Source organism: Antennarius striatus, chromosome 20 (genome assembly GCF_040054535.1).
Source record: "Antennarius striatus isolate MH-2024 chromosome 20, ASM4005453v1, whole genome shotgun sequence".
Lineage (NCBI taxonomy): Eukaryota > Metazoa > Chordata > Actinopteri > Lophiiformes > Antennariidae > Antennarius > Antennarius striatus.
The window spans coordinates 11,236,221-11,262,500 of NC_090795.1; the positions used below are offsets into that span (position 1 = coordinate 11,236,221).

Here is a 26,280-nt window from a genome sequence, read left to right on the forward strand (position 1 = left end):
GCAATTACTAATTTTAATTTTACTAATTTAATTGGTAATTGCCTCTGAAAATGAAGAAAAACCCACAATGGCCACTGAAATGACTTGAAACTGACATAGATAATAATAAAAATTTAATTACAAATTGAAAACAATTGAAAATCAGGCATTGCTTTTGAATTGTGTTTCAACAGGATCGTTTTAAAAAATAAACTAATGAAACAGACCTGGAACAAAAATTATGATATTCCTCGGAAAGTTAGACTATGGTCTCCCTTTAGCGTCTTTAGTATTGAGTCAGTCTGCCTATTTAAAGTGTGACATGGAGTGTACCATGTTGAACCTGGACCACAGGAAATGAAGGAAAGAGTTGTCTAAAGAGATTACAAAAAATGTTCTCGACAAGCAGGTTAAAGCTAAAGGCTATAAGACAGCTTGATGAACTTTTGACTATAGCTGTACTTATTATTCAGAGGTTTAAGGTCCATGGGACTGGAACGGCCCATGGAAGTTAGAGTCAAGAGGGATGACAAAGATAATACGAAGAGCTAAAGAGCCCAGAATAACCTCCAAAGAAATTAGTAGTGCATCAGTGTCAGATCACAAATCGACAGTTGTTTGAGTCAAAGTCGACTTTGTGGGAGACAACCAAGGAGGATGCAACTATTGAAAGCAAATTATGAAAAAAGTGATACTGGAATTTGCCGCAACGCATATTGACAAGCCACAAAACTTCTGGGACAATGTCCTTTGGACAGATGAGACAATAATGGAGCGTTTTGGCAGGACAGATTGATCTGTGTTCGAAGACAGAAAAGTGAAACATACCAAGAAGGAACATTGTCCCTCTTGTCAAACATGTGCTTGGGCTGCTTTGCTGAATCTGGCACAAGATGTCATGAATCTGTACAGGGTCCAATCAAATCTGGACTATCAAGGCATTCTGGAGAGAAATGTGCTGCCTTAGCATCAGAAAGTTTGGTGTCAGTCACAAGTCATGGGTCTTTCAACAGACTAATGACCCAAAATACACAACTAGAAACACTCAAGAATAGCTGAGAGGAAAACATTAGATTATTCTGAAATCCAATTCCTCCATTAACCTTGATCTACTGTAAATCCTAATGAACATCTGTGGAAGGAGCTGAAACATGCCATCTGGAGAAGGTGCCCTTCAAACCGGAGACAACTGGAGCAGTGTGCTCACCAGGAGTGGGTCAAAATACCCCCTGAGAGGCACAGAAGTCTCATTGACAGTTACAGAAATTGTTTAATTGCAGTGATTGTGTCAAAAGTCTGTGCAACAATTTATTAAGGATACCATTTGTCTCCAGCCCTGTTTCATTAATGTATTTTTAACATGATTCTGTTGGACCAAATTCAAAAGTAATGTCTGATTTTTATGGGAAATTTTCAATAATTTTTTTTATTTATTATGAATGTCAGTTTCAAGTTATTTAAGTGATCATTGTGGGGTTTCTTTCATTACCAGATCACAAACCTACTGCCATTCTTAATAATAGATGGATCTATAACTGCAAATCACATTTATCTCCTATGTTCCCTTTATAGAAACCAAAACAGGAAGCTGAAGCTAATGTAAACTGTAAATCACGTCATGTTCTCTCCATCAGTCATGCCTCTGGGCTTTTGCACACTGTTGAGGAGACTGTGATTGGACTGAACTACAGAAGCTTCTGGTCAAAGTAATCTGAGAGCACGCTGTGTGCAGTCATCAATAAAATATTTTATATGCACTGCATGTATATAAATGAAGTGCGATTTAGTATGCTAAGTATACTTATGCATGTAAATGCATATTTTTAAAAATCAGATTCATTATTTAAGTTGCAAACTCAACAGGAACACAGACTTACAGACAAGTGTTGAATACACATTTTTCTGCAGGATATTATTAAGAGATGCATAAGTATTTAGTAACTGTTATTGCAGGGCATGGTAATAGTACTACTTTAGTGTTTATGTCCTGTTAGCTTTGTCCACTCTTAACTCTTTCATACCTCCAACCAGAGCTCATGTGTTAATTCTTATCTTTAGCTTCATTATCAAGGTACAACGTACACTTTTATGAGTGTCAGACAGGTCAAAACCAGTTCATCTTATAGCTCAGTAGTTAAAAGGTCTATTCACATTACTACTGCTGCACTTCTTAAAACTGACTAATAAAATTCCAGTGGAGCTTGAACCTCCTTGAAGAAACAAATAAAACACACATGAACCCAGAGGACAGCTAGTTTCCATGCAGCTGACAGCAGTCTTGGCATTTTGTCTCTGGCCTGATCAGCTTCCATTTCAGTTGACTGATGAGAAAAAGCAGACCTAACATGAACACAATTTCATGATTTTGTGTGGGAACAATAGAAAATGATGAGGTATTCATTCACACTTGCCTTCCTGACAGCTTATGAGAAATTTCAGCCTCTGCGTGCTCGCTCTCTTTTGTGCTACATGATGGGCCCCTGTTACTCAATTACTAAGAGGTTCAAAATGAAAATGCCAATGAACAAAAGCGCTGTGCTTCCCAGTTAATAATCCAGCATAAAACCACCTCAGGGAGTCAGTGATGGTTCCTGGGGAGATTAAAATGCAGGTGGTAATATGAATTCTTTGGCAATAGCAAACATTCACCCAGTGGATCGCTAAATAAGAGAGGGAGAGCCCTCAAAGCTGCTATAAAACAAATTAAGAAATGGATATTTTTTGGAGGTGAAGGCATGCTGGATATTTTCAGACCCTGGCAGCGTAGAAAATGAGAGCTAGGTGGCATATAAAAGCAATCACTGGAAAGAAATAGGCTGGAAATTAAACGTCCCACCTTTCACAGTAAACGCCAGGACTCCCTTATTAGCAAGCACTGATAGGCTCCCTGGTGAAGGCTGCACTGTAATATGTCGGGTTTTATTCTGCACAGTGAGCAGACTTGGGTTGTTATTCAGATGTCTTGATAAGACATTCTCTTTTTTGACAGACAAACCCTCCATTGACATTTTCTGTTGACATAGAAGGACTACCACAACAAAAATGTCATTTTTTTCTGTCTGGGATTCTACCTTATGTATTGCAGCCTTGCTGAGCATTTGCCATGTCCAAGAAACACAGATAAGACTCCAGCAACAACAAACACCTTCCTCAGTCAATCACAGGCCAAACAATGGAGGACGCAGGGAACAGGCTGTCATCGGCCAGCGGCCACCAGAAGCAACAAATCTTGTTGTCGTCTAGATTCCTGACCCAGAGTGGAATGTCTGGCTTCACTGCCAGCCAGAGAGAGAAAGATGGGATTTGATTCCCTCTGTTTTGTGTACCAGGTGCTCTCCTGATGTTACTTTGACTGCTGGTGCTTCAGTGATGCTCCACCCTGAGACTATAAAAATATATTTATGTAGTCTAAGCAGGGTGAAGATGTACAGAGTTGTGGCAACTACAGAGGAATAAAGCTGATGAGCCATACAATGAAGTTATGGGAAAGAGTAGTGAAAGCTAGACTAAGGGCAGAGGTGAACATTTGTGAGCAGCAGTATGGTTTCATGGTTTTGAAGAGTACTACAGATGCAGTATTTGCTTTGAGGATGTTGATAGAGAAGTACAGAGAAGGCCAGAGGGAGTTTCACTGTGTTTTTGTAGATCTGGAGAAAGCTTATGACAGGGTGCCCAGAGAGTAACTGTTATATTGTATGAGGAAGTCTGGAGTGGCAGAGAAGTATGTTAGAGCAGTGCAGGACATGTATGAGGACTGTAAGACAGTGGTGAGGTGTGCTGTAGGTGTGACAGAGAGGAGTTCAAGGTGGAGGTGGGACTGCATCAGGGATCAGCTCTGAGCCACTTCTTGTTGCTATGGTGATGGACAGGCTGACAGACGAGGTTAGACAGGAATCTCCATGGACTATGATGTTTGCAGATGACATTGTGATCTGCAGTGAGAGCAGGGAACAGGTGGAGGAAAAGCTAGAGAGGTGGAGGTTTGTCCTGGAAAGAGAGGAATGAAGGTTAGCTGCAGTAAGACAGAGTACATGTGTGTGAATGAGAGGGACCCAAGTGGAAGAGTGAGGTTACAGGGAGAAGAGATCAAGAAGGTGAAGGATTTTAAGAACTTAGGGTCAACAGTCCAGAGCAATGGAGAGTGTGGAAAAGAGGTGAAGAAGCGTGTACAGGCAGGATGGAATGGGTGGAGGAAGGTGTCAGGTGTGATGTGTGATAGAAGAGTTTCAGCTAAAATGAAAGGAAAGGTGTACAAAACTGTGGTGAGACCAGCGATGTTGTTTGGTCTAGAGACAGTGTCCCTGAGGAAAAGACTGGAGACAGAGCTGGAGGTAGCAGAGATGAAGATGCTGAGGTTCTCTCTGGGAGTGACCAGGAAGGATAGGATCAGGAATGAGTACATCAGAGGGACAGCACATGTTAGAGGTTTTGGAGATAAAGTCAGAGAGGCCAGACTGAGATGGTTTGGACATGTCCAGAGGAGAGATAGTGAATATATTGGTAGAAGGATGCTGAGTTTTGAACTGCCAGGCAGGAGGCCTAGAGGAAGACCAAAGAGGAGTTTTATGGATGTAGTGAAGGAGGACATGAAGGTAGTTGGTGTGAGAGAAGAGGATGCAGAAGACAGGGTTAGATGGAGGCAACTGATTCGCTGTGGCGACCCCTGAAGGGAAAAGCCGAAAGGAAAAGAAGAAGAAGCGGGGTGAAGATAATTTGCATTTATCAAGAACTTCCCTTTCTCAAAGTCTGGTAAAAAGTTGAGGCCACTTGCCGGCAGCTGACATATAGTCACCTCTTTCAGTTGATGGTTAAGCAACATAAAATTTCTGTGCTCCCTGTGAACCTTTATTACATCACTTTTGGCTCTGTTTATGACTTCAACCAACTCCTGAGGGAAATGTCTGACTATTTAACAGCTTTATGCTTCACTTTAACTAGTAGCTGCTAGTAGTTAACATTGGTGGGGAACATAATGGATCTCTGCTATACCTGCAAATGCAGTTAGAGTGAACCAAACATTTAAAATGTGTCCTACAGAACTGTTAATTTATACTAAATAGCAGTGTGGAGGTCAAGGACAAGATGAACAATAGTTCTGATAATAGTAGGGTTGTTTGTTTTTTCATTTAAAATGCTCCTATTCTGAAAGTATGAAATGCAGGGTTCATAGTTCATTGTTAAATGTCCTTTAATTAAACTAAATGGAATCCTCATTCTGATAAAAAAATCTCTTTCCTAATATCTTGACAAAAATCAAACACTTTATACACTACATAAAATTAAACACCAAACTAACAAATGTATTTGAAATACTAAGAAAGTACAGGTCTAATTAGCAAAAAGTTTGAATATAATATCAGCGCAATTTAAAAAAACAATCGCATTGAGCCTGTAGATTAAAGGTCTGGTTACTGATTTAAGGAAAGACAAGGAGGAGCTGATGGGAAAGGAAGACAATGGTCTCCGATTTTTGTGACTGTTGAAACAGACACCCAGTGTAAACTATCTGAACTTTTTCAGTTGATCATTCATCCTTTCCGCTGTCACTGTACTCCTGAATGTGACTTCAGGAACTCACACTCCATGTCCATTTATACAGGAATATTCTTAAAGACTTCTTTGTTGAGAAAACTAACAAAATGAAACTGATGGCTGTTTTTGATTGACAAATCTTAGCTGATGTCCTGCTGATCAAATCTAACTTTACTGTCAATAACACAAGTCTGTTGACATATGTCTAAGTCATTGGAATATTTGCAAGTGTTTATGGAAATCCCCCCTTACTTGAGGATTACATTATCCTGGCATAGAACATTTTGATTTGGATAAATAACAACAATACAGGATTCTTCTGTTTTACTTAGATGCCTCTCAGCCATAATTACAGTAGTGATTTGAAACCTTAAATACAGGATTTTCAAACCAAAGTGTGATGAAAGACAAAGAAAAGCTAACCATGCACCACATACCTTTAAACAAGACATTTTTTGTTGGTTGGACCCCAGTAAGTAGAAATTCTCCTCTGTTGTTCCCAGAGCAGCCCTCTCCTCCTGCTGAAGGATCTCATGATGAGATCTCCACAGAGGGTCTAATATCCCACCTGCCTCACAGCCTGAAAGCCAATAAATCAATCAGTTGTGCTTTGCAATCAGGCATGAGATGCCCATTCATGAAAAGGAGACTCCCTGTTGTGGATTATGGCCACGAAAACATCCTGACTGACAGAACAATGAGGTGGACAGGAGATGAAGGTATGAATGTATGTGCCTGAGTGCTTGTTTGTGTGTATGCGTGGTGGTGGGGTTGGGTTTTTTTTATGAATGTGTTTGTCACACACCACAAACCCCATCTGAATGTGAGTCAGTCTCTCACACCGGCTTTCTCCATGGAGGCTCGGATTCTTGGCAAAAGAATGCATGGGAGTGGGCATGGGAGTCAACTCTTTCAAAGCCTTGGGACAGCTCTGGGTTTTACCTTTTTTTTTTTTTTTTTACTCCTGTCTTTCTGAGCTCATGTCGGCTGATGGTTTTGCTACTGCTGCTTCGTTTCAAGTGTAATGGCTTTAGCTTGAGGCTGACGGAGAAATACACATCAGAAGGGAGGGGTCCAGACCTAAAATTATGACTCACGTACTGCATGCCCTTGTTAAGCACCTGGTGTTGCGATTTCTCTCTGCCTTTCAGTCAGATGATGGCAAGTCACATCCGTAAGCAGAGATTCTCAAACAGATCAGATTTTGTCTGAAAGGCATAGTTTTGAGTTTTTGGAAATATTTGTGTTTGCTTCCTCATTATAGGCTAAAAAAAACTCAAATCTCTGCCATATCAGTAAGATTCATATTGATGCTGTCTCGTGGCTGTGAGCTATCTTTTTCCTCCTGATTAGTCGTCATTCAGTCTCTGCGATGCTGCAAACATGAAAACAGAGCTAATCATATCATCTAACCCTCAGATTAAAAATCTACGAGCCTGTGTTTCAAAATCTTGACCATTTCCTGCATGCATTCTGTCCTGTTTTTCAGTATGAAGAAATTGCAGGAAATCTTCTTTGGTAACAACTCTCATGCCTTTGTATTTCTCTTTCATTGATCCATTGAATGCATAAATTTAAACTTGCACTCCTTGCTCCGGGCCATGTAGTGTCGTTGCGGTCTTGCAGATGTGTGGCTGGAGAACAACTGAGCTCTTTGACAGCTATCATATGGAGAGAGTAAAAATGAGGAGGAAGAGAAACACAAAAAAGAGAACAGAAGAAAAAAGAAAGAAAACCTCAAAGAGGGGAAGAATGGTAAAAACGATTGTCAAGCTAAAAGGGATAAAGTGAAAAATCAGAGATAGAGCAAATGGAGGTAATGACAAAGGTATAAAACCTGAGGGAGGAAGAGAGGAACAAAGACATGGAAGAAGAAAGGCAAAGGTAGGAGGTAAAGACAGAGGAGGAAGACTGATCCCTTGCCTGCAGATCAAAGCAGACGGCGAGCAGCAGCTCCAGGCCGGTCCTCCCAGCACCTGTTGCTGCCCTACAGCCAAGTCAAACACATTATTCCAGCAGACGCGCTGCTTAATGGCTTCTGTGGAGAGGCCTTTACCGGACCCATGACTACCTCTGCAGATGCTCCGCTTGCAGGCTGGGACAGACGTAGAAACATACAAAGGCTTCCTATAACTCAGTTTCCTTATTTACTACTACACCGGGTGACACATCCAGAGAAGCGCACACACACACACACACACACACACACATTTCCTCTATGTGAGCCATCACAGTAATGGCAAAATCCAGACTTCTGTTGAATGAATCAACATGGCCACAAACTGATTAAGAGTGCAAATGATTTTTTTTAAAAACGTTTATGTTAAAAAATGAACACCTGATTCAAACATTGCATCCTTGTATGCCCACTCTAATGCTGCTCAAGGATCTTCAGTTATGCTTGGACACAAGTCATTATTGAGCAGAGAACAAATCATGCTAAGAAAAACAGTAAACATCTGTTTTGTGACTTGGCCACCTCTCGCTGGTAATGTCAGCCTGACCTCAATGAGGCTGGGCCCCTTTTTACATTTTCCATGAAACCATGAAAACGAGAGAACAAGTAAGAGGGTGACAGCATCTGTAACTTCTTTATTTCTTTCTTTCTTTCTTTCCTTCTTTCTTTCTTACTTTCATTCTTTCTTTCCCTTTTTAAAGTGGAGGAAAATAAAAACAAACCTTGACTAAATGGTAGGGCACTCCTAACATGTCTTGCAGTTTGTCCAAAAAGAATAAAACCATGGATGGTCTTTATATTGGGCTTTTACTCAGGCAAAGTGAAGCCTCATTGGCTATCGATGACATTTATGGCTTGCCTCATATGAAATAGTGTCTGCTGTAATATTACTTTGGAGCCTGACTTTGCTTCTCCCTTCAAGCCTTTGTGGCAGGTTAGATTTGCAGGTTGTCAATGATATCAGGATGAACCACTCGTATAAAAGCAAGCTCCCATGTTCTTTTCTCAGTTACAAGTAGTAAGTCATCCTCTATTGATCTTTGTAGGAATATACTGTTTCTATTTCAGAGGCTGGGCTCATGTACAGAGCAGCAGATAAGGAAGTGGTAGCATTTACTTTCATTCTAAAGGAATAAAAAGATGATTTCTATTGCGTGTTATGAATTTGTATAGTATGTACCATTTAAATTACCATTACCATTTAATTTAATCTCCCTCCCAGTAAATGTACTAAGAGGAGGGAGATTAATAGTTCACTAAACCCTTTAATTTAAATCTCACACAGCTTTCCTAACATAATTCCGTTGAATGTATAGTAATTATCAGGAATCTAATATGTCAAGTTTCCAAAGGCCCTATACTAGAATGACTCATCTATGAGGTCTACTTCATGATATGTATGTAAGCTAAAATTTTTCCCATGGAGGCACCAGTGGTCACACCAGGATGTCTTTTATTCTCTTCTCTCAGACTCCATACTCTTCACCTTCTTCTCACTCTCTCTGCCCTACCTCAGCCCCCTCACTACCTGGCCAGTGCACTCTGATGGCTTTACCAGCAGGAAGTCAGGCTTTTACAGACAAGCCTCTGTACCAAGAAGGCAGAGTCCAAGTCAGGGTGGGTCCTGTCATCACCTGTGATGTCTCACTTTGGCCGACACATTTGAATGTTCGAACAAATTGCAGTGCTGTTCAACCGCTTTTGTTTTTTTTTTGTAAAAATTGCAGAGATGCACACAAAAAGGTAGTGACTAGCAGTAGCCTGTGTCTCATGACAGGGCTGCTTTATGGTGATCAGTAAGAGGAACATTAACAGTCCATTAACAGGATCAGAAACCTTACAGCACACTGCAGAAAGGCACATGATTCTAGATGATCAATCGGATTTTTACATCTCCAGAACAAATCTTTGAGTAACAAAAATTCTTATAAAGCTAAAAAGTGCCTGTACATGTGTTACTGTAAGTTAAATGCTAACTCCAGCATTGTTAAATGACCACAATGTCACTACCAACATGCTTTGGTCAAACAAATTGAGATTTTGCCCTTATTATGGGGATGGATGTGAACATAAATTAATGCCAAATAATGCCAACTAAACTTAAATTATAATCCCTCTGACAGGTGTGCAAAAATGTGAAATATAGCAGTCAACATATTTCAGTTTGAATCAGAATGGTTTACCAAAAAATAACCCATTGACAAAATCAAGTTAGCCTGGCTAAAATCTGTCTCCAAAAAACTTTTCATAAATTTTATGAACTGCACTTCCATTAAACTGTATTGGTTTCCATGTGTGTTTAAACTTTCAACCACTGAATGGCAGTTAGAACATCATCTGGACATTTATGTGTTGATTCAATTTCATGAGGGTTGAAGGCATACATGAATGTAGGTCATTTTTTAAAGAGGCATGTTTTTTCTCAAACAACAATTTCCAGTCACACCTGTCAATATCCAGCCTGTTTACGGCCTCTGTATGAAGTTTCCTGCAGTGGGAAAACAGCAGGATTCTCTTAGTACACATGCCTTGTGGAAAATGATGGTAATTCCAACACTGTAGATACTTCAGGAGACTTGGCATGGTTATAGTCATCCGCCCGGATCCAGCAGAGAGCAGCAGAACATTAAAACACTTGGGAAACAGCAGGAGTTGTCATGGTAATGCATAGCCATTTCTTATATTCCTCTTTTATCTGAATTCCCTTACTCCAGCATCACCCTTTTCTTTCCATTCTTAAATATTTTGTGTAATTTCCTTCTAACTATTCCTTTCTTTCTCACTTCCTTCATTCTATCTTTCTCCCTTTCTCCAGTCTCCTTTGCTTCCTCTCTCACTCTTTTATCCACCCAGATGAAAGCACAAGGTGTTTTCCCATTCCATCCCTTGACATTTGCTTCTGGTAATGTTCCAGTAATGTAGGAGAGCCTTCTGTCCACTGTCTTTTCCCAGCACAGGTGCCTGCTGCAGTGGTTTTGGTAAACTGTCTGTAAATGACATTGGTTCTCCTCTGTTGGTCACATCCTGAATCCCGGATATGATACTGTCATGAGTCTCAGTGTTCCTCATGGAAACATGTCTGGATTTGGATTGCATGACGGAAGTCGGTGCTGAAAGCATTTCTACAGAAAGACCATCCAGGGTCCATCAAGGTGATTCCCATATGTTTATATGACAGAATTAGATTTTGTCAGAAATAACCTCCAAAGTTCTCTAAAAGGTTTTCTCTGTTTTCTCTGGCAGTGCTGAAAAGCAGACCTCAAACACACTAAGAGGTAGTGAACAGCTGTTAAAGAACAGAGTCATTACTTTGGAATGAGTTAAATTTTATTAATTGAGGGGGAATTACCTTGAGTTGGATTATCTCACAAGGTTAGGTTTAAAGGAATAGTGACACGGTGACACGTTTTAGGTTAGTAGATTGTATTGACTTTTATATTTGTCCACTAAAAACAAGACTGCAGCCAGTAGCTATTAAATCGATTTCGTCAATTCAATTAAACAATTATTTTTTAAGAACACATGTAGGGACACTATTTGGGGGGGGGGGGGTTACGTTTTTGGAGCAGACACGAGATACATAAAAACCACACGGAATGGAATCAAACCCAGAACCTTCTGCCACATGTACAACATACAGTCATATCAAAAAAGTAGGACACTCTGTGAAATACTCTTTATTGAGACATTTTTGGTGTCTGATCTTGTTTTTCTTCCTCTCTCTGGGCTTTGACTGCCATTCAGGACTCTCCATTTCATAGTGTTCTATCAGGCCTTGGTGGATTTACTGGTATGTTGTGGGTCATTGTTATGTAGCAGGGTCCATTTCCGCTTCAAAGTTAATGTTTTTGCAGAGGGTCTCACATGTTCCTTAAGCAACCTCTGACACACAGTACAATTCATGGTGGATTCCATGATGGTAAGCTGGCCAGGTGCTGCAGGAGTAACGCGTCCCCAAACCATAGCACTTCCATCTCCACACTTCTCAGTTTATATGAGGTTCTATTGCTAGAAGGCTTTATTGTTTCACATACATCCAATCATTATACTGTACATTCACTTTGGAAAATATTAGTCTGGCCATTTGGTTTCCCCTAGTAGACTCATAAATTGTCATTATCTTCTTTTTGAAGGCCTCAGACAGCTCTTGCAGTCTCACCATGGTTCACTCTTACTTCCACAGGCAGGAGCATGGCCAAATAAATGTTTTACCTATAATTTTCTAATTTGAACAGTTTGCCATTCAGGAAATTCACATCTAAATCTTAGATACAGGTCTTGGAGAAAACATCTCCTGGTTGGTTGATCTCTGATCTCTGAGTCCTTTGTAATCTAAGTGAAGCATGGACTATTTTTAATTTCACACACTCCCCTCCTTTTTGCCTCTCGCTGTCTCTCACTTCTCACTTTCACCCTGTTGCCACTTGCCGACTGCCCTCTCAGCTTCTAAATTCAGAGCAACTTAAGAAAATAAACAGAAAGTCTTCGGGTCCCAAAGACCGATTAATCTTTCTTTTTCCTTTTGTGGCGTGCTGTAGCTGAACTGGCAAGATGCCAGGCCATTAACAATAGGTAACCAGTAGACACCCTCAAATATGCAGCCGTCATTCAATGAGCAAAATCCAAAATGTGTCAGCAGCAATTTGGTCATCTTTAGTACAACTATATGATGTTGAGATTAAATAGCAATGGCTGGTTATCGGCTTGCCTTGGCAACAATAGAGCCCCTTTGGGTGAGTTGGGCCTGTGTGTAGATGTTATTTAGAGTTTAGGAAAAGGATGTCAAGGATCATTTTTCACCCATATTAACTATAAAGCATTTTGTGTTTCACTGAGTGAGCAGCTGCTTTAACGTGAGAGTATAGCAAGAACTCTGGGTCATGAAATCCAGGGTCATCTTTGATGTAAGTCAAATAAATTGCGATGGTTGGGAGCTATTGTATTATCAATTAATTTTTGCTTCACACATTTTAAGACGTAGGATCTTTGGGTTTCATCCTTGCCGTTCAGTCTTTCCCAATGAGGTTGGGACCAGAGAGTAAGACTTTCCAAGTTGTGCAAAGAGAAGTTTTGAGTTAATGCAGACAAGGTTCAATGATCTCCTTCTGTCAATGATGTGGTCATTGCAGCAGCATCTGCTTCTGTGACAGAGGCTATTACACATATATTTCTTTTCCACTGAGTGTTTCTAGCCGAGTCCCTGTGGATCTGTGCCTGTGGTTGTCAAGTGAACGTAAGAATAATCTCCTGACACACACATGTACATGGCTAGAACTTCATAAACACCTCTATCTTTGACATCCAACTCCAGACCCTGACTGTACATGGTAGAATAATTTTCACCCACTTTTTGGATATCGAGATTCAAGACAATCTGGATTCATGATGGAGCTGCGACAATCTGGAATAGTGTTATATACAGTACCACAGTGCCGCTCCGGGCATCACCTCTCTCTGTTTCCATGCTGTAACCTCTTCCTTTGCTCTTCCCACTCTTCCTGTTGACCAGATTTAAGGAAAAAATGGAATGGTTAAAGAGAAATACTGTTCATATGGACTCTCTCCATTTAGTTTCATAACTTCAAAGCTTTATTAAAAGTGAAGAGGAAAGGAAATGGAAAAACTTGCCAAAGAGGTGTCAATCCATGAGGCCAGCAGATGCTTTCTACCCTGGGAACAGACACACTTCTTCGTGGGAATAGATGCGCAATTTGTATTCAGTGTTTTCATTACGCAAAGCTACAACACCCCCGAGAGACAATATTTATCCAATGTAATAAATTGGATTAATTGCATGTGCCTAAATGTTTTCACTCCTAAGCATCATTTCCATCTTAGAGAGGGCAACTCGGACTCATATCTCACCATCAGTTTAAAAAACAACAACAGCATTCTGTCATCTGAACCAGCACTAATGTGACACCTGAGCTGTTGTGTCCATATTTTTAGAGTTCAGGAAAACCACTAACTTTATGTTCTCGTAATCCTGAGTCTGTTTTCACAATACTGTATTTCATATTTTCATGGATGTCTCAATAGATTTATACCACTAGACATTCTAAGAGCAGCCAATTTGTTCTCGAAAGACATCTTCAGGTGTGAAGGAAACTTCGACTGCCTGCCAAAGAGGTGCAGTCGGCTTGAACTTACTGGACCATTTATATTCAACCAATTTGGCTTTAAGTTATCCTTAATCTTACTCCTAAATGTCTCTTAATTTATATTATAATGACAGTGGACTCACTGGGTTTACCAGTATGACTTCATTGGATTTCTTTCAACATGTAAAGTGATATTTCACATATGGAATTTATCATTTTAGGGATGACATAAGGCTTCCAACAGTGTAAATGTTGATATAACATATGTAGGGATGTAGCACAGCTGTGACCTGAAGGTTTGTTAGATTTGGTAAAAGTATTACTTTTTATAGGAGCAGAGAAAGGCCATAGATGTAATTTTTGTTGATGCTATAAATCTGAAATTCCATACATGCCATTATAAATTAACAACAGCTGTTCTCATGCGGAATGACACTATTTGTGAAGTCATTACATCTTATGATAGAGAGAACACTGACCTTATATTCCTCACAACTATCTCACTATGTCGAAAACATTAACAAATTAATCCATTTTATTGCAGCTTCTTTGATATGAACCAACAGGTAAATACAGGTTTCCATTCATAACATTAATTAAATTTTTGTTCCATTTATAGTAGCGTAGTAGTTACATTGAGCCAACATGTGCAGCAGTAGCACGTTGAATGGAACAGAATCTTTGCTTTCTTGTTGGTAACATCTTTATATAAGTCACAGGTGTCAAACTCAAGGCCCGGGGGCCAAATGTGGCCCGCCACATCATTTTATGTGGCCCACGAGAGCATGAAAGGTCAGAGTGTCTAAAAATAAATGGGTCAAAAGTGTGGTTTGAGCAAAACTGCATTTATCACAATGCAGTAATTCAGCCGATTTTAACTTTGACACAAACGTTTTGAACAAAGTTAATGTCCTAACTTCTGTTTGAGGATATTTTTCTTTAATCATTGGATAGTCTGATCCTTCATTGATGGAGTTAGAAGGAGTTATTTAGCTCAGAAAACAGCACTTTGACATGTATTGCATATATTTTCTGAATAAAACCAAAGATAATTTAATTTGATGTGTTAATCTTTGCTTGCTATATTGTAGCCTTGTATTATAGGAAAATTTTACTGGTTTTCTGGCATTTTTCTGGTACTTTTCAGGGGGCCGTGCCAAATCTGGAGGCAGGCCGCATCCAGCCTGCGGGCCTTAGTTTGGAGACCACTGGTCAAATTGACCAGTGGTCTCACACCATTGACTCAATGTCATGAGATAAAAGTTGGGATTCCAAGACGTCATCAAAGCAGCACCACCAGCTTCGTTCTGATGTCTGGCTTGGCAACGTCTCATCATTTATGAGATGTGGTTGCTGTACATCATGTGCTGGGAACAAAGAAAACACTTCACCTACATATTAAAAATGACTTGTGTGGTTTTCTTATTTTCTGCCGTGTGAGCAACAGAGCTTGAAAACGATAAGCTTCTTAAAAATTAAAATCTACTTTGTTCGGCGGCACCAATGCTAAAGTTCACAGACTTGAGATCTCTTTCTGGTTGGTTCCTTTGCAAAACAATTAGAAAGTATACTGTGAGCAATCCGAATGCTAATCTGGTTAATCCAGAAGTTTTTGCGCATCCATTCTAACACACTTGGAATCCCCACCCACTGATCCTAAACACTAAACTGGTTCACCTGGGGAATGAACCACTAAACTGGTTCACCTGGGGAATGAACCACTAAACTGGTTCACCTGGGGAATGAACCACTGAAGTGGTTCACGTTGGGACACACGTGTTTAGAAGCACGTGTGTCAAACGTCATCAGTCACGTGGTTTTTCCTCGTTGGCAGCAGGCTTCGAAGCAGTGGTTCAGAAAGAAACGCCTACCGAGTCCGGGGCGTTTATCGGAGCGCTGAAGCAAAGCGGACACTAACCATGGCCTCTGCACTGAATCACTTACTCTTTAAGTTGTGTTTTATGTATGTTTCTACGCTGCTCATTGGTGTACATTGCGACGATAACGTAGAAGATGCCCACGCGGAGCACACGTACACGGAGGAAATGTTCGTAGCAGCGGTGCCCACAGCACCCCACTTTGTGATGTTTTACGCCCCATGGTGAGTGAACAGTTTTATTCATTTTTACCTGACAGCGTTTAAAACATGGGCTAACGCTACTGCCGTGCTTTAACACCCAGTCATGGAACAAAAACTGGTTGTTAGAGTAAGATTAGAGCTAGCCGGCATGTGGGCAGACAAGCTAGTTAGCAATGAAGCTAGTTGGTACTTAGCATCTTTCCTTCAATCAAACGGTGTTGTTAGCTTAGCGGCTAGCTAGCATTACCAATCAGTTTGTCTACTGATAGAGAGATATCTTGACGAGGGACTCGTGAAAGCTGAGATAGTTAAGTCAGAAATCCTCAAGGTGGACACTGAACTTAGATTTTAATGAAGTAAACTCAGATTTTGGTGCTATACTTCTTCACGGTCAGTTCAGAGTAGTGGTTCAGGAAGCCGTGCTGACGTGGCACGCACTGATTGACCCAAGTTATGTCAGCGTTCTAAAAATGGGGCGCGTGCACCCGCAGATTGGTGAACTACGACACGAGACGTGTGGGTTCACAGCATGAAGGCGGCTGTCAACGTCACAGGGCTCTCGTCTGTCCAGATCACCATGGTAATTTGTCATGCACCTAATAGGTAATAGAAAGTTGTCATACAGAGTTCAAACCCACATGCTAAAGCACTTCATTACATTCTGCCTACTCTCATCTCCCTCTGATGACTTGTTCACAAGCTACTTTTGTCTTGTATGTCTCACTCATACGTGACACACACAGGGATTCATTTCACACTTTATCACTCTTCCATCCATCTCAAACTTGTGTTCAAACATAAAACTTACTCCAGTAGTGCGGATTGGTTGTAACGACAGCGGTTTTCATGTTTGCCTTCAAGTAGCTTTTGTCTGTTGTAAATCTAGTATGAATGACCGCCAATACACACCCCCGTCCCTCAGCCCATCTTTTTTTGTATTAAAATGTGTATCAAGGTTAAGTTTCAGTTCTCTAGTGATCTATCATCTCAGAATAAAGCATTGAGAGTACATTCAATGGGACATCTTGTCAACATTTTTGTGGCACTACTTTGAATCCTTATTGCTGCAGTTGCTTTTTAGTTATGTTTATTCATCCTTTATAGTCTTTATCAAGTAGAATAGGCATCAATCAATCAGTCCGCTTCATGTGGAAGAAAAGTGAAAACCCCTTTTTTGGGGAACTCGATGGGGCTTTGAGCAGAAAGCCCAGGTTAACAAATCAAGTTGATGTCCACCATTGTGATGCTGATTATCTGTGTGTGAGGTTTTTGTTCTTGTGGAGCCCGCTCACACAAAAAGAATCTGGTTATATGTGACGTTTCATAGTTCATACCACACAGGCCCTTTTGGAGAGACTCATGTATCCACAATAACAAGAATACTTTAAAGAGATAATCGCCCTATAAAGTGTATATATAGAATAGTAATAAAAGTAGATGGAACAATAGACAAAACAAGCTCGAGACAATGTGCTTGTGAGTAAGACAACACGTTGAACTGGTTCCTTTTCAGTCACTTCAGAATCTATTCTCTTCTTTTGCCGGTTGCCCAGATTGTCATTATTTACCTATAACCAGTTCATTCTCAACAATAACAAGTTTTGATAAAAAGATCTATTAATCCAAAGGAAGAATTTTGAAGAATAACCGATGTACACTAACAGTATTTAAATCCCTGCTTTGTCCAGGTGTGGTCATTGTAAGAGGTTACAGCCAACATGGAATGAACTGGCAGATAAATACAACAGCATGGATGATCCCCCAGCATATGTGGTCAAAGTCGACTGTGTCCAGAACACCAAGTTCTGCTCCAACGTCCACAAAGTTCGGGGTTACCCCACGTAAGTAGCCGTCTATACATCAGTTAATTATCATGTTTTAAACTAGCCTCAAAAGTTTGGATCAGCAAATTAATGAATACAAAAAAGTAATGTGTGAGGCCAATATGTGTGTGTAGAATGAGAACAACTATTAAAAAATAGAAGTAAGCATTCCTTTTCATTACTGATTGACAGAGGTGTCACTTCTCTACCAGTATCGTCATTACAAGCACTTCAGTCTCAGATGTTGCTGATGACCTCCTACATCTGCAAACACAGCAGTCACTACATAATGAATGACAGAACTTTAATCACAATAATTTAATAAATTACATGGTCCAACACCTTGTGATGATGATCTAATAGTTGTAAAATTATGTTTGCATGCACGGGGTATTTATTTTTAGTCGGCCTGTTTTGCTTTAGCTATAAATTTCAGTCTTAATATGTCACACATTTTGTTCTTTGAATTAAAGAAATGTGTTCTTTTTAGTTTGAAACTGTTCAAGCCAGAGCAGGAAGCAGTTCAGTACCAGGGGCCAAGAGATCTAGAGTCTCTAGAGGCCTGGATGCTGAAGACGGTCCAGGAGGAGCCTGCAGTGAGTCATCATTCAGTTAGCGCCGCACATTTATTAACCAGTCATCTGTAAAGTGTAAGAATGGTGATGTTCATAGATGCTTGTTCTTTCATGTCGTCCAGGAACCAGAAACTGAAAAGGAGCCTCTGAAAGCCCCAGAGCCCAAGCAGGGCTTGTATGAGCTCACTTCTTCTAGCTTTAAGGCCCACATATCCACAGGTAACCATCTATCAGAACCTTTGACCTTTTAATGAAGGCGCTACTTGTACCACTTAACACTAGCCATTACTGTTTAATTTCTTCTTGTGTGTTTATACAGCTGCATCCCAACTGCAACGGTTCATTGTTCAGTTGAACTTTGTTTTCAGCCACAGCGGTTACTGTTTCTAGACCCTTACTTAGAAGGGAAACACCTCATTGCCCTGATTGACATTTCAGCACAAGTACCTGAGCCACAATCCACAGTGTCAGTCAACTCCAACCAAGTGTACAACACTTGTCTCCTGTCACCTCAGCGTTTCTGGATTTTCAGACAACGGCAGTATAAATAAACAGTGCTTGGGATAATTGTCTCGTTGAAACTGTGGCTCTTGCTCTGCTGAAGTTGAAATGTTTTGGTTTTGAAGAAAAATAAATGATTTCTTGTTTGAAGACTAAAAAATACAGGATATGACATAAGCATTTTTAGAACTGTGTTTATAGGTTCCACCTTCGCATCTTGGCAACCCAACTGCAATAAATGTTGTGTAACTGCATATAAGCTCTATGGAAGAGGTATTTTCACTGACAGCAGGTTCTGTGGAGTTAGTTGTAGAATCAAGTCTTTATGTGGTTTCATCAGATAAACTCATAAACCCTCAAACTCACTTATTAAAAATAAATTAATTTTTTTAGATTCTATTGCCTGTTGCAAGGGTTATTTTACGTCCTTTTAGTTTGTATTTTGTGTTTACTCATTGAATTTTGTTTCCCTTCTGCTCCAGGTGCTCATTTTATAAAATTCTTTGCTCCGTGGTGTGGTCATTGCAAAGCCATGGCTCCAGCCTGGGAGCAGCTGGCCACCAGCTTTGAGCACTCTGATGATGTCAAGATTGGAAAGGTAAGCATCCTTGAGCTGTGTACAGGTTTGTGATAAGAGGGATATTAAAACGATAAATTACTACATCCTTCAGATGAAGTAAGTTTAGGTAAACATGGTAAACTAATAACATGCAGGGAGCCAGTACTCCATCTGCTCTGTGTTGAATTTACACTCCATAGTCATCCTGTTACCTGTGAGACAACAGGACCTGTTTGCACACTGCCCACCTGTTATGCAGCTTTGCAGCATCAGTGGTAGCATTGACATTTCATGCTAGTTTAATAAATGCATGTTCATGTATTTTTGGCCTAGGTGGACTGTACACAGCACAATGAGGTGTGCTCTGAGCTTGGTGTGAGAGGATATCCCACACTGTTCTTCTTCGTCAATGGAGAGAAGGTATGGAAGATGATGTGGATGGCTGTAGTGGTAGCCGTCCACACCTGACCTGCTTCCACTTACATGCCTTATGGTTTCTCATCAGGGTCTAAGTTCTACTACAGACTTAACAACCTGCTGCCCAACACATCATAATGACTTGATTAAAAATAAAGCATCACATGATGTAAATTATAATGCCTCTAAAGATCTGCTTTAGAGTTTTATGATTCAGCTGAATCTATTTCTTATTGGTTATTGTGAGGTTCTATTAGTTGTTATTATGGCAATGGCAACAAGATATTAACTAAATCATGTCCATGTCTTTGTTAGGTAGAACAGTATAAAGGAAAAAGAGATCTGGACTCATTGAAAGACTTTGTGGACAACCAGCTGAAGGTTGCCATGGCCACAGAGCAGCAGCAGGAGCAAGCACCAGTAGTGGAAGAAAAAGCAAATGAGGTCCCCACTGAGGAGCTAGCCAAAGAGGAGGAGCAGGTGAGCGACAAAAATAAATGAGAAGAACTTGATTTCTTTTTTCAAGAGGTGTGGCAGTAATCAGGTCTAAGTATGACCACAACTGAACTTGATTTGTTTGACCACAAACATACATGACATACTTGGATAAAAGTAGGAACCAGGAACTGTTAAAATACTGTCTGTTTGGTGGCAACAGCCGTCACATTTCTGCGCTGTTCAATATCTGTTAGCAGTCCAATGTGTTGGTCCTGACGGAGGAGAACTTTGACGAGACCGTAGCCACTGGCTTCACCTTCATTAAATTCTACGCTCCGTGGTAAGATGGTGTTTTTTGGAATAGTTGTAGTTGTTAAATAGGTGTTTTATGGTTGGTTTACACCTGACTTTAATTAGTTGTAATATTTATGCAAATATAAACAACCTACAGTATTATATAATAAATTCTACGCAAACATTACAACTGTGGAAAGTGATGCAACACTGATGTCGTCTGAAGGTGTGGCCACTGCAAGAGACTCGCTCCTACGTGGGAGGACCTCTCTGTGAAGGAGTTTCCTGGCTTCACTGACATGAAGATAGCCAAAGTTGATTGTACTTTGGAACGTACACTCTGCGTCAAACACTCTGTGAGTATCTTATGTCTCACATTTTAATCTTCCAGCTGTTCTAATTTTTTCAGCCGTACCGGATATAATAAAAGATGATGGAGGTTTAATTAGGGTGACATAAAACTATACAACTGACCTGTACTTTAATTGCATGCTACATACTGTAATCCTCAAGCAGTTTTCACACAGGTAAAGGAATATTGTCACAAGTGCAAACTACCTGCCTCAGTTGCAAGAGATCAAATTATTTCATTGAGAGCAAAGTCTAGGATATAACATAATGATGTAGCATTAAATGGTATGAAGATGTAACAAACCTTCATATAAAAGCATGCAACAAACTTTGCAACTTCACAATGAATTGACTTCAGCTTCCATTACTTTTTAGATTTGAGACCTTGAAATCTCATCTCACCACCACTGAAATTAGAATCATTTTTAAGATATTCCCATCTGTGAAGGATGCCAAATTTTCATGAAGGTCAACAAACTGAAAGAAATACAACTAAAAACAGTTAGGCGGAATGATTTCTGCCCCACGACTGCTTGTTCCATGAGAATTGAATGGTTCTGACAGACAACAGAGGACACGAATAAGCATCTTCTTCCCTTTTTCAGGTTCGAGGCTACCCCACCTTGATCCTCTTCAGGGCTGGAGAGCAGATTGAACAGTATCATGGACAGCGGGACCTGGAAAGTCTGCACAACTTTGTGATGAAGAATGCAAGAACTGAGCTGTAGTTCAATCAGCACTCACCTCTTCATCAGTCTCCTTGCACAGAGGAGATCTGTCTGTCTCTCTCTTTTTCGCTGTCTCTCTCAGAAAGCAGACTATCATTGACTCCAGTGTTCAAGGGATGTCTGGTTCATTAGGTTCATTGTTCTTGAAGTGAATGTATTCCACATTGCTGATGCCCAACTTTAAATCTTCATCAGTGGACAAGATTATCACAGGTCTACTAATGAAGTATTGTGTCTGAAAACCACTCAATCAGAACCCCTCTTGCAGAAAGCTGGTTTTAAAAAGTTTCGGTGTTTCTGGTCATTTGAAAAGTCTTTTGTTTCCATTGAACGTTTGTATGCATTTAACTTTTTCTAAGCGATCAATTTTATACACGGGATCTGTTGTTAATTCACAAGCCATTAAAGTTACTTCACCGTAATGAAACTGTTTTTAGGGGTTGTGCAGTGTGAATGAGTGTTAAGTTGAGGGTATTTTCTCTCTATGCCAATGAACGCCTAGCTGACTTAACTCTCAGGGAAATGGCCATGCAGACTAAAAGTAGTGTGATGGAGTCTGATAATGGCATAATATTCTCCAAGTAATGGAGTTTTTACTCCACGTATCAGGTGTCCGTCTCTGCTCCTAGTGGTCAAGGCCTCAGGCTTGGACAATGTTGCCCTGAATCCCCATCAGTGAGTTCCTTTTGAATGATTGCTGCTTCACCAAAATGGTTTTGTTTCCTCAAACGCAGCTCATGTAATTTCTTTAAAATGCAGCCTTCATTTGATCCTGAAATGCAGTACAAGGGTAACTCACTAAACTGTTTGTGCTTTCTCTCAGGCCCTCATCTGTTCTAGTGACTTTGGGATTGTGTGAGTTTGCGTTTGTTCATTACAGCTCAGGTGTGTTAGCATATCACTTAACTTTCAGTGTGATTCAATAACCTGAGTGCAGCGGTTGTTTAGTGAAACTAAGGTAATTAACCCCTTCTGGTTATGTGTGGTGAGAAGAATTCGAATGTTCAGTCTGCTGTATAAGAATGTCAGTTTACAATCCCAGCAGTGAAAATCCAACAGACTTGGTTCTAATAGCGTTTGCAATTTTGCTAATAAAAGTTTAAAACTCCACCCACCTGTTGCTTCATGCTTATTACCCTAAAATGCTCTTTGACCCAGGTTATGTGAAAGTATGTGCTGCATAATATATGGTACCACTTGTTTAAGGTACACAGTCACACACAGATTTTGTCAGTAAAAGTTTTTATGGATAGCACATGGTCAAAAAGAACTCCAGTGACAGAAGTATTTTTCCTTGTGAGCCGTGGGTTGTGACTACCCATGGATTTTGTACACAAAAAGAATGAATAATGGCAAGGTGTAACATGAGATTTTCATAATAAATTTTTTTCAAAAATAAGTTTGTATGTTCATTTTGTTCTTGTGTCCATCTCTTAATAAGGTATGTGATTTCTCTTGCAATAAATAAGCCAAGAATGTACAAGTATTTACAAAAAAAAACAGTCTAAACATGATCACAAATGTAAACAGCAGCTTACCAGAGGTATATTTTGTAATTTGATTGGTTAGGCACAAAAGGCATTTCTGATTCTTGTTGGTATTAGTTTTTCATTCAAATACAAACTCTTAAAAATAAAAAAAAAACCTCCATGCCATTTGAAGCTCACAGTAACAAAGACCTTTGCCACTGGGCAGAAATCTCAACATTAATTTTACTCTCGGGTTTGAAAAAGCAAAAGGTCATTTCAGAAAGCTGGCACAGAAACTGTTATACGTTTTTGACTGGCTAAATGTTTTTCCACAATCTCTTGATGGGCTGTCAGGGGCGGAAGCATTTGTTAACTTTGCGAGTGCAGCGACATGGAAATGGCCGTTTGCGGTGTGTCGAAGGGATAAGGCCGTATTCTTCGGTTCTTTGGAGGAAAACATCAGTTCAGCCACAACATGCATCATATGTTGAACCAGCCTGGTGAATCTCAGCTCAGCATGAGACTGGCAAATATTGACACGGAGGAGATATTTAGAGCAGTGCACTACTAAAATAGCATGCGGTGGCTTTGGTTCAGTCCATATTATATTTTAAGAAGGCAAATATGGCTTGAGAAGAAAATACTTGAGGAAAAAGGAAGGAAATATGAACGCACTGACTCCAATATGTCATTCGTTTTGCAGTAGCTGGAGTTAAAATTGGTATTTAAAAAGAAAGCCAGGTTGACATTTTCCATTTTCATGACATTTCTACAGGTTTTCTGTCTCGACCGGGTTCTGTCCTGGACTAATGCTGGCTTTCAGTGCTGTGATAATGTTGCGTTGATGTGCTGCAGGGAACTGAGCATTTATGCGTTTGAGTTGGAGAGGATGAGGGAAGGAAAGCAGCGCTTGGATTGGTCACATGACAGTTCAGTTTTGCCCTCGCTCTCTCAGCAAGGGAGAGGACGCAGTAGCCTCTTAGGCAATCATACCCACACACAATATACAAAAGTAAATACTCTGTCCTCCCATCCATTGCGTTGCAGACTCATGAAGTGAAGACTCCACAGCAAAAAGAGATGATAATCAACATCCCTGTGGTTCAACAGGAGAGTAGGGTGATGTGACACCGGCTGACACGGATATAGTGTCATTTTTTCGATGGTCTCCTCTTTATTTGATGCAGATTAACATTTGAGTTATTAGATGGATGTCTTTTACTGTCCGGGATTAGCATGGTGACGATCTTTCACGGTGCACATTCCTTGTGGGCACAGGATTTGGGAGGGAATACCTGAGGTCACCATCACCCAGGAGTTAGTGGTGCAGTTGCAGCCCTTTGCCAACCCAACTTTCAATGGAGCATCATCAGCCCTGGATGTGTGTGTCAGTGGCAGCCACAGGCCCGCACCACCATGTTCTTGTATTTCTTCAGTATGACGTTAGAGTTGTCATCAAAGTAGAGCACTGAGATGGCATGGAGCTTGGTGGGGGCGCAGCACGGTTTGGGTACGTTCTCAGGGTTCATCAGATGCACCTGAAAAACAAAGGAAGTGTTTTTATGACTTAATATCTGTTTTGGTACAGCACTGGTTCCATCATTTTTCTGGTGCTGTTCAGGGGGCCGTGCCGAACGTAGGGGCGGGCCGCATCTCGCCCGTGGGCCTTAGTTTGGAGACCACTGATCTAAAGTGTAGTTTGATGAGATGATTCCAATGAAACCACTTTTACATGATCATTCACTAGGTCTAGGTCACTAGGTCACTGAAATCAACATCGAGTCGGTGTGCAGCTACATTAAACAATGTCAGACCCTGTAGTGTTCTCTGGTCCCCTTCCTAATCTGACCAGTGATGACACGTTTAGCTGCATATCTTAACTCAACTGCTGGCTGTCTAGGTGGTGTCCTGCTAATGACATACAGTCTCTTGATAATTGGTGGACTTTTGGGGGAAAACCTGGTCTTATTAGAAGAGACAGCTCTTAGGCTGTTAAGTTCTTTTTCTTATAGAGCTACACTACTGGAGACTCAACATCAAGACACGCTGAGCTCCTCTCCTCCTTCTCTCTGACCCTCTCTGTCTCCAAGTCTCCAATCACACCCTACTAACTCCACTTCTTCCCTGGAGTCTCTGTGCTCTATGTCCTCACACGTTTTTTCCAGATTCACACCTCATCTGTCCATCCGTTGTTGATCTGCTCCTCCCTTCCCACCAGGATCACCCCTCATGTATCCATCGGCTGGGGTCCTGCTTCCTCTCTTCCTCTGGCTCACCATACAGTCATCCATGAAACTAATTGTGCTTTGAATGAACCAACTACATGATGAGGAACATGTATAGAAGACAACAACCCAGGAGTTGGTGAACGCAGCCCGACTTTCCCGTCCCAACTTCAGCGCCTGCATCAAATCACCAACTATAACCATGAAGACACTGACTCTGTCTGGTCTATCTGCCACTTTCTCTCTCTGTCACTCTCTTTCCCTTACCCTGTACTTATCTTCATTGTATTTCCCTTCCACCCAACCGGTCAAGGCAGATGGCTGCCAAAAAGAGTCTGGGTCCTACCCGGAGTTACTTTGTTAATGAGGGAGTTTTTCCCCGCCACTATCACTTATGCTTGCTCTGGAGGGTTCTGCTGGGTTTTCTGTCTGTTAAAGCATTTTGAAATGTCTGTTGCCATGATTGAGCACTTTATAAATAAAATTTGATTGATTGACTGATAAAGTTGAACATCTCCTCATCCACTGTGTGTCAAGAATGAAATGGGCCTGTGGGTTGGGCTTACCAGCGTCTGCACAATGGCATGGTTTGTGGCGTTCATGTGGGCGTTCAGGGGGAAGGAGCACTCTCCATCACAGTAGTTGGCTGCGTAGCCTTCAGGAGCGATGATCCAGTCCTTAGAGACACATGACGGTAAACATAAAAAGCGGTCGGAGCAGATGTAAATGGAGTCAGCACGTCGCTTTCCTTCCTTCCCTCGCTCCTTCCACTTTGCCATTTTGTTCTGACCAAGTACATGTTTCACCTCTTTCTCTCTTGTTGTGATGTTTTTAATCTACTTTTCCTGTTTGTTTCAATGATCTGTGTTACACAGAAAGTGCTGGCAGTCTCCCTCTAGATGTCAGTGCTGTGTTGACAGCTCACAGCTGGAAGCTTGCATACAACTGTTCTATACCTTCCTCAGTATGACACGAGCTAAGGTTTCAATCGACTCCATCACAGCTTCTTTGACTTCCACACTCTTTTTTTAACACCTTTTCATGCCTGGTTTTATATCAGCCTGGCAGTCAGAGGAGTTGATGAAAAAGAGTTCATATTTAATAATAGACTTGAACACAGTCTGTGGAATATTGAGCTGCAACAACACAAATCTTTGAAGAGGACATGATGGAGAAACATTGATTGCCATCTAAATAAACTATAAGTAAAAGAAAATGAATGGATGCAATCAATGGGATGTTACTTAAAAG

General features: G+C 40.7%; 2 protein-coding genes across 3 annotated transcripts in view; one reads left to right on the forward strand and one right to left on the reverse strand.

Annotated features, from left to right (window-relative positions):
* The first annotated feature begins 15,408 nt into the window (after positions 1-15,408).
* Positions 15,409-22,734, forward strand: txndc5 (thioredoxin domain containing 5). Of its 2 annotated transcripts, none has more exons than XM_068343712.1 (10): positions 15,409-15,670; positions 17,338-17,490; positions 17,963-18,068; positions 18,170-18,266; positions 19,031-19,146; positions 19,441-19,527; positions 19,840-20,004; positions 20,217-20,302; positions 20,483-20,612; positions 21,213-22,734. In XM_068343712.1, exons 1-10 carry the CDS (start codon positions 15,489-15,491, stop codon positions 21,333-21,335), a joined length of 1,245 nt encoding a protein of 414 aa, XP_068199813.1. In that variant the 5' UTR covers positions 15,409-15,488; the 3' UTR covers positions 21,336-22,734. The 2 variants fall into 2 exon arrangements, with proteins under 2 accessions (XP_068199813.1, XP_068199814.1); XM_068343713.1 differs by having other exon boundaries at positions 20,220-20,302.
* Positions 22,735-22,889: 155 nt separating this feature from the next.
* Positions 22,890-26,280, reverse strand: part of bmp6 (bone morphogenetic protein 6) — a 42,254-nt gene continuing 38,863 nt past the window's right edge. Inside the window, exons 6-7 of the mRNA XM_068343711.1 lie at positions 25,596-25,706; positions 22,890-24,342 (exon numbers count right to left, since the gene is read on the reverse strand). Coding sequence (XP_068199812.1) covers positions 24,193-24,342; positions 25,596-25,706 — 261 coding nt within the window. The 3' untranslated portion in view covers positions 22,890-24,192. The remainder of the gene's footprint in view (positions 24,343-25,595; positions 25,707-26,280) is intronic.

Excerpts from the sequence above, each read along its gene's own strand:
- txndc5 (XM_068343712.1), top strand. The coding sequence starts at position 15,489 with ATGGCCTCTGCACTGAATCACTTACTCTTTAAGTTGTGTTTTATGTAT. Across the intron at positions 18,069-18,169 it reads CGGTCCAGGAGGAGCCTGCA|GAACCAGAAACTGAAAAGGA; the intron begins GTGAGTCATCAT and ends CATGTCGTCCAG. Across the intron at positions 19,147-19,440 it reads ATGATGTCAAGATTGGAAAG|GTGGACTGTACACAGCACAA; the intron begins GTAAGCATCCTT and ends TTTTTGGCCTAG.